This window comes from Microtus ochrogaster, chromosome 21 (genome assembly GCF_000317375.1).
Source record: "Microtus ochrogaster isolate Prairie Vole_2 chromosome 21, MicOch1.0, whole genome shotgun sequence".
In the NCBI taxonomy this organism is placed as follows: Eukaryota; Metazoa; Chordata; class Mammalia; order Rodentia; family Cricetidae; genus Microtus; species Microtus ochrogaster.
In genome coordinates, this window is record NC_022022.1 from 3,965,284 (window position 1) to 3,972,999 (window position 7,716).

General features: G+C 47.9%; 1 protein-coding gene and 1 pseudogene across 3 annotated transcripts in view; one reads left to right on the forward strand and one right to left on the reverse strand.

Annotated features, from left to right (window-relative positions):
* Cgn (cingulin) overlaps window positions 1-7,716 on the forward strand; it is a 29,025-nt gene that overhangs the window by 12,509 nt on the left and 8,800 nt on the right. For all 3 annotated transcript variants that reach the window (XM_026784198.1, XM_026784199.1, XM_005357011.3), the window contains exons 7-13: window positions 170-302; window positions 1,109-1,321; window positions 1,650-1,798; window positions 2,044-2,176; window positions 5,675-5,884; window positions 6,202-6,408; window positions 6,935-7,192. In XM_026784198.1, coding sequence (XP_026639999.1) covers window positions 170-302; window positions 1,109-1,321; window positions 1,650-1,798; window positions 2,044-2,176; window positions 5,675-5,884; window positions 6,202-6,408; window positions 6,935-7,192 — 1,303 coding nt within the window. The remainder of the gene's footprint in view (window positions 1-169; window positions 303-1,108; window positions 1,322-1,649; window positions 1,799-2,043; window positions 2,177-5,674; window positions 5,885-6,201; window positions 6,409-6,934; window positions 7,193-7,716) is intronic.
* LOC101981012 lies at window positions 4,253-5,162 on the reverse strand (annotated as a pseudogene).

Consider the following 7,716-nt stretch of genomic DNA (forward strand, 5'->3'; position numbering starts at 1 on the left):
GTAGACCAGGCTGGTCTCGAACTCACAGAGATCCGCCTGCCTCTGCCTCCCGAGTGCTGGGATTAAAGGCGTGCGCCACCACCGCCCGGCTAAAGGAAGTTTAAATGGATGGATGGATGGTAAGCTAGCAACTGCAGAGCATAGTATCCATGCTATCATCTCTTGATAGGCTTCAGAACATGAAGCTCCTCCTGGGCCAGGAAGAAGGATTACGGCATGGGCTGGAGACCCAGGTGAAGGAGCTACAGATCAAGCTGAAGCAGGGCCAGAGTCCTGAGCCTGCAAAGGAGATTCTCGTAAAGGTAGGAAGGTGTGTGTGTCAGCCTCGATCCCTGCAGCATCCCCAGGTCTGCTCATCCACTGTTTGAAGTGCGGAAAGCAGGCAGGTGTTCACCAGTGCTCTTCAGTGTGCTTTCAGTCACACTCAGAGGTGGTGTAAGGTTAGAGACCAGATGACAGCTCTGCTTTAGACTCCAGGCAGTTTAGAGGGCAAAAAGCACCTAATACTATACTAATACAAAGTATAGCTTCTTTCTCTTTGGAGGTGGGACTTTACGAAGTTGTCCATTCTGGTTTTCAGCTTGTGATTCCTCTGCCTTTGTCTTCTAGATACTGGGGTGAGAAGCATATGCCACCCTGCCAAGCTCTCATAAGTATTTTTGGCTAAGTGGTTGAGTTGTTTTTGTTTTTGTTTGGTTTTTCCGAGACAAGGTTTCTCTGTAGCTTTGGAGCCTGTCCTGGAACTAGCTCTTGTAGACCAGGCTGGCCTCAAACTCACAGAGATCCACCTGCCTCTGCCTCTCAAGTGCTGGGATTAAAGGTGTGCACCACTGCTCCCCGGCAAGTTTTTTTTTTTAAGGATTTATTTATTTTGTATATAGTGTTCTATCTGCTTGTACCTTTGAAGGCCAGAAGAGGGCTCCAGATCTCATTACAGATGGTTGTGAGCCACCATGTGGTTGCTAGGAATTGAACTCAGGACCTCTGGAAAAGCAGCCAGTGCTCTTAACCGCTGACTGAGCCTTCTCTCCAGTCTCGTGGTTGAGTTTTTAATAGAATGAATCCTAACATGGTCCCCCGCCTGAGCTTCCACCTTCCCTTTCTCCAGGACTTGTTAGAGACCCGGGAACTTCTGGAAGAGGTCTTAGAGGGAAAACAACGAGTTGAGGACCAGCTAAGGATGAGGGAACGGGAGCTGACAGCCCTGAAGGGGGCCCTGAAGGAGGAGGTAGCCTCCCATGACCAGGAAGTGGAACATGTCCGGCTGCAATACCAGAGAGACACGGAGCAGCTTCGCCGGAGCATGCAAGATGCGACCCAGGCATGTAACAAGAACTGGGGCTGGGAGAGGACGACACTGCCAAGGAATGGGGCTGCCTTATTCTTGTATTTTTGAACTTTTCATGGTTGTAGTTAGGGACCTTCCTAAAGGACACATGAGATGGTTAGGAAACCTACCAGAGCAGAGAGAAGTTAAAGGCTAGAAATAGCATAAGGATGTGTGGCCAAATCCATGGAGGCTGACTGTCACTTCTTAGCTTCACACGGCCAGGGGTCACACTGTCACTCTGTGATGCTCTCTGGGCCTCAGCTTCCTCTTCTACCTTTACGTGAAGGTACCTTGGGTGCCCATTTGCCTCCTTCTGTAGGACCATGCTGCATTGGAAGCTGAGAGGCAGAAGATGTCTTCCCTGGTCCGGGAGCTGCAAAGGGAGCTGGAGGAGACCTCAGAGGAGACAGGTCATTGGCAGAGTATGTTCCAGAAAAACAAGGAGGAGCTGAGAGCCACCAAGCAGGAGTAAGATAAGACCTTCCTGCTTTTCTCGGGGGCATTTAACCTGACTCTTTACCCCACTGCCTTTCCCTCCCACGGGGCTCTCCCATATACTCTTTCCAAAGCTGGCATTTTCCAGATCTATTCCTTGAGAGTGGTGCCTGTGGCCATGGCCTCCAGAGGGCTGTTCCCTTTGTCCTTTTAATTTCCCCATGTGGGAAGTCTCACCTTGATCTTCTATCCTTTGTTTCTAACCTTGCTGGGCTCAGACTTCTGCAGCTGCGGATGGAGAAGGAGGAGATGGAAGAGGAACTTGGGGAGAAGATGGAGATCTTACAGAGGGACTTGGAGCAGGCCCGGGCTGGTGCAAGAGATACTCACCAGGTTGAGGAGCTCAAAAAGGTACTTGGACCTGGGGCCCGACTGCAGGTCGGGATGACTCCTGCCCCACTGATGCACCTCTGCCCGGGCTAGTGGGGCTGTGTCCAGGAGTGAGGTTTTCAGGCTTCATCCTAGCAGCTCAGTTTTGGCTGTCCAGTTCTTCAGGACTGGTCTCCTCGATGGCTATAGAGTTTCCTAAAGAAAAAGACTATCGCCGGGCGGTGATGGCGCATGCCTTTAATCCCAGCACTCGGGAGGCAGAGGCAGGCGGATATCTGTGAGTTCGAGACCAGCCTGGTCTACAAAAGCTAGTTCCAGGACAGGCTCCAAAACCACAGAGAAACCCTGTCTCGAAAAACCAAAAAAAAAAAAAAAAAAAAAAAAAAGACTATCAACATAGGCAGAAGCTGCTGGCTACCTTTTAGAAGACATCATAGGAAGCTAAATACATGTGGATTTGTAAAACTCCAGGGTCATTTTTGCAGGCTCAGAGCCTTAATTTGGTTAGCACTTCAAAAACTGCTCTTCCAGGAAGGAATTCATTAACTACGTGACAAAGCAAATGTTTTGTTGGAATGTCTGCTTATTAGTTTACCTTGAGAAATATAATCCCTGGGCTGGAATGCTGGGTCAGCCTGCCTGGTTGACCTTTGGAAACCAAAGTGTAATCCAAAGGCTATTTGGTAAAGCAGAGTCTGGACATGGAACTTAAGGGGCCCAGTGTTTGATTGCATCTCCCAGTTTCCCAAGCCACAGTCTTGCTGGCAGGACGGTGACACACACTTCCCTTTGATCTTCTTTAGAAAGTCAGTCCTTTTTTCATGCATGGATATGGTCCATAAAAGGGTCATGAGAAAGTCATAAAATTTAAACCCAGTTTCATACTCTTGGTATTGTAGTATATGAAGGATAAGGAAAAACAGTTAATAGGCCAGGTGGTGGCTCACCTTTAATCCCAGCACTGGAGAGGCAGAGGCAGGTGGACCTCTATGAGTTCGAGGCCAGCCTGGTCTACATACATATTGAGTTCCAGGACAGTCAGGGCTCCAGAGACTCTGCCTCAAATCTTCCCTCCAAAAAGACCCCCCGGGGGGGGGGCTGGAGAGATGACTCAGAGGTTAAGAGCACTGCCTACTCTTCCAAAGGTCCCGAGTTCAATTCCCAGCAACCACATGGTGGCTCACAACCATCTGTAATGGGGTCTGGTGCTCTCTTATGGCCTGCAGGCATACACACAGACAGAATATTATATACGTAATAAATAAGAAAATAAATACTTAGAAAACCTCCAAAAAACCAAATAAAAACAAACAACAAGCCAAACAAAAAAGAGTACAGTTAATTATTTGGGGATGACATTTGTGAAGTTACAGATACCGAGGAGAGTCTGAAACCTATGGCTGTATCAGCTGTCGTGGCCGCTTGACAGTTCTCCAGATGATCTCATTCATTATTATGCCTCAAAGAGGAGGTATATTTTATCTAGTATTTAACAAAAATATGAGCTAGGGTAGCAGACTAACCAAGTCCAGCACAAACCAGATAGCAGCTGTGTTTCCTTTTCTTTGCGATGAGTTTGGTTAGTGTGTATGCTAGAGTACTGCATGCTCTGCCCATCAGTCTTGCTAGCTAGTTATAAATTTCAAAAGTGCCTAGAGGGAACCAACCATAATTGATATTTTACCTGCCTTTTTAAAAGAAATTTAAGATGCAATAGTATTTATTCTTTCACATTTTTGATATATTTTTTTTAGATGGCCAGTCCTGTTTTAGTCATGAGTTCATTCTTCCTCCTTATGGTTTCTCAGTGTTATATATTTTTATTTTATTTTTTTAAATTTTTATTTATTTATTTATTTATTTATTTATTTATTTATTTATTTATTTATTTTGAGGCAAGGTTTCTCTGTGGTTTTGGAGCCTGTCCTGGAACTAGCTCTTGTAGACCAGGCTGGTCTTGAACTCACAGAGATACACCTGCCTCTGCCTCCTAAGTGCTGGGATTAAAGGCGTGCACTACCACCGCCCGGCCTATTATTCTTTCTTTATTTTGATTAGCAGATGGTCTTTTATTGAAATATTTTCTCTTGCTCCCTCTTAACTTGCTGGGCATTCCACTGCACCACTGTTGATGTCATCAACGATGTCTTGAGGGTGGCGGGGTCCACATTGCAGCCCATAAACCGTGCAGAACCCAGGATTGCTTTAATAGTTCCAGAAAGTTCTGTTGACGATCTCGTCGAAAGTGTTTAATGTTCTTCTGCCTCTTTCTGTCTCTTGATGGCTCATGAGGGCTTTGATGATCAGGGCAGAGGGCACCACCTCAGTCTGGACCTGTCTGTCCTGGATGGTCCGTTTCACCGTAATCCTCAGACCTTTCCAGTCACTGGTTTCCTTGGCAATGTCATCACAAACTTTTTTTGGAGACAGACCCAGGGGGCCTATCTTGGGGGCCAGGGCAGATGTAGCGCTGACCTCACTTCTGGTGTACCACAAGAACACGACTTTGATCTCCTTAGGGTCAAACTTGGCGGCATGGTGGAGGTGGCCGGTGTCAGATAAACCCGAATTAGGGACGATCGAAGAAAGTTGCACCATAGCCTCTTCCGAATTGAAAGCTGAAAAGCGTGTTATATCTTATGTGCTATAAAATTCCTCTGTTTATACACATGCTCACACTATGTAGACTTTGCTGGCCTTGAACTCACAGAGATCTGCAATACTTCTGTTTTCCTCTTGCTGGGATTAATGCACCACCACATTTGGCCCCAAATTTCTCCTAGTCAACAGTTCGGCAGTTTTTAGTATATTCATTGTACGGCGAAGCCATCACCATTACCTAGTTACAGAATATTTTAACCTCCCCCAAAGCATCCCATGCTCCTTAGCAGCCATTCTCTCCATGCCCCGATGGCCTTTTCTCTCCAGATTTGTATAAGCTGGATATTTCATATCATTGCAATTCTGTTACTTGTAGCTTTTGATTTCTGGCTTTCATCTTTTTCATCTGGTGTAATTTTTTTCAAGATTCAACTGTGTGGTACCAAGTGCCTTCATCTTTTTGTTTGTTTACATGATACTAGGTTTTAGAGATAGGGTCTCACATAGTCCAGGCTTGTCTGGAACTTACTATGTAGCAAGGGTGCCTCGAACACGTGAGTTTTCTGGCTCTGCCTTCTGTGTGTTGGATTATAAGTGTGCACCACCACATCTGGCTTTACCCAGCTTTACGGCTGTACAATGTCCTATTCTTGACTTTGTGTATTTTGTTCATTTTCCAAATTTAGGAAATTCTGTGCTTGACACGGTGACTGATCTTGCTATGAGTATTTATGAACAAATTTTTGTGAGAACTGTCAGTTTCATGTGCATGTCACTAAGAACAAGCTTGCTTTGTCCTGTGCTCAGCTTTTGTGAATCTGAATTCTTCTCTCAAGCGGCCTTAGCATGTATACTCCTTTCCATGATGTCCTAGAGTCCTATTTTCTTAGCTGTCCTCGCTGTTTTTCGTTCCCTTAGGAGCTGAGACGCACCCAGGGGGAACTTAAAGAGCTGCAGGCAGAGCGGCAGAGCCAGGAGGTGGTTGGGCGACAGCGGGACCAGGAATTAGAGAAGCAGCTGGCAGTGCTGAGGGCCGAGGCTGATCGAGGCCGAGACCTGGAACAGCAGAACTTCCAGCTACAAAAGACCCTGCAGCAACTGCGGCAGGACTGTGAAGAGGCGTCTAAGGCAAGGGGAGTGGGCCCAGGGCTCAGAGGTGGAGGCTGAGGGGTCAGCAGGGCTGAGAAACCAGAGCCTGCAAAGCTACCTGTGATGGGTATGTACTGAGCTCTTCTGGAGGCTCGTGCGTGTGGTGAATATCAGATTATGGCAGGGGAGCTGCATCTACGTAGGGGTAGGGTTATGAGGAGTCCCTGGCTGGGGCTCCCCCTCCATACCTGGCTGTTGTGAGCTTCTGGTGGGTGCTTAGGTGGCCCGTTTTCCTGGATAGGCATGTTTACCCACCTGAGCCCCACGGTCTGAGCCAGTTCTCCCACTGTCCGCAGGCTAAGCTGGCGTCAGAGGCAGAGGCCATGGTGCTGGGGCAGCGTCGGGCAACAGTGGAAACTACACTCCGGGAGACCCAGGAGGAAAATGATGAGTTCCGAAGGCGCATCCTGGGTCTGGAGCAGCAGCTGAAGGAGGCCCGAGGCCTGGCGGAGGGTGGGGAAGCAGCGGAGGCACGACTTCGGGACAAAGTGCGCCGACTGGAGGTAAGCACTCGGTCTCCTGGATCGCTCTGCACCATACTGTCAAGCCTTTTTCAGTACTCAGCCATTGGTTTTAGTGTGCCAGCATGCCCTGCGCTCCCCTTCTCAGTGTGCGGCCTTCATGGGCTGCTCCTTTGCCCTCACCATACCTGTTAAGCTTGGGTTTGTTTCCTGGAGCGACTTGGTGGTTTCAGACTTTGCACTGATATTTTTGTCGCCTGCCTCCCTTCCCTTTGCTTGTTCTGTGCTTTGATTTTTTTGCTCGTTCCTCCAGCCTGTTTGCACTGCCCGCTCTTTTTTGTTTTTTGAGACTGGGTCTCACTATATGGCCCCACCTGGCCTGGAACTCACTATGTAGACCAGGCTGGCCTTGAACTCACAGAGCTCTGCCTGCTTTCTCCTCACAAGCTCTGGGGTTAGAGGTGTGCCACCACAGCCAGCACTATCTTTTTCATTAGTAACTCCCCAACTTTCCCCTCCTCCTGCCTAAGTTTTGCCTTCTCTCAGCCCAACCGTCCCCTCTTCACAGGTAGAGAAACAGCAGCTAGAGGAGGCTTTGAATGCTGCCCAGGAGGAGGAGGGGAGCCTGGCAGCTGCCAAGCGGGCTCTGGAGGTCCGGCTGGAAGAGGCCCAGCGGGGGCTGGCACGCCTTGGACAGGAACAGCAAGCACTGAACCGAGCCCTAGAGGAAGAGGGGAGGCAGCGGGAGGCTCTCCGAAAGAGCAAGGCAGAGCTGGAGGAGCAGAAGCGTTTGTTGAACAACACTGTGGACAGACTCAACAAAGAGGTAAACACAGGTTGCCTGGACCCGTAGGAAGAGGCGTTAAGCCTGCAGAAACTAGCCCTGGAAGTGGGTAGGTTGTGTGACGTTCATTTTCCTCAAGAGAGGATTGGGCCAAATCTTCCTTTTTTTTTTTTTTTTTAAAAAAAAGCTTATATTATTATTATCTTGTTCTATTTTTTGAGAAAGGGTCTATCTGTGTAACCCTGGCTGTCCTGGAAGTTACTATGTGAACCAGGCTGGCCTTGAACCCACAGAGATCCACCTGCCTCTGCCACCCAAGTGCTGGGATTAAGAGTGTGTCATACTTGACTCTTACTGTTATTTTAAAATTGGGTTTATATACCTGTGTCTATGTCAGGGTTTATCTGTGTACATGTGAGTTCAGTACCCAAGGAGGTCAGAAGAGGGAAAGTCTCCATTGTGGGTGCCAGAAACTGAACTCAGGTGCTCTGGAAGATCAGTGTTATTTTAACTGAGCCATCTCTCATCCTTTTTTTTTTTTTTTTTTTTTTTTTTTTTTTTTTTTT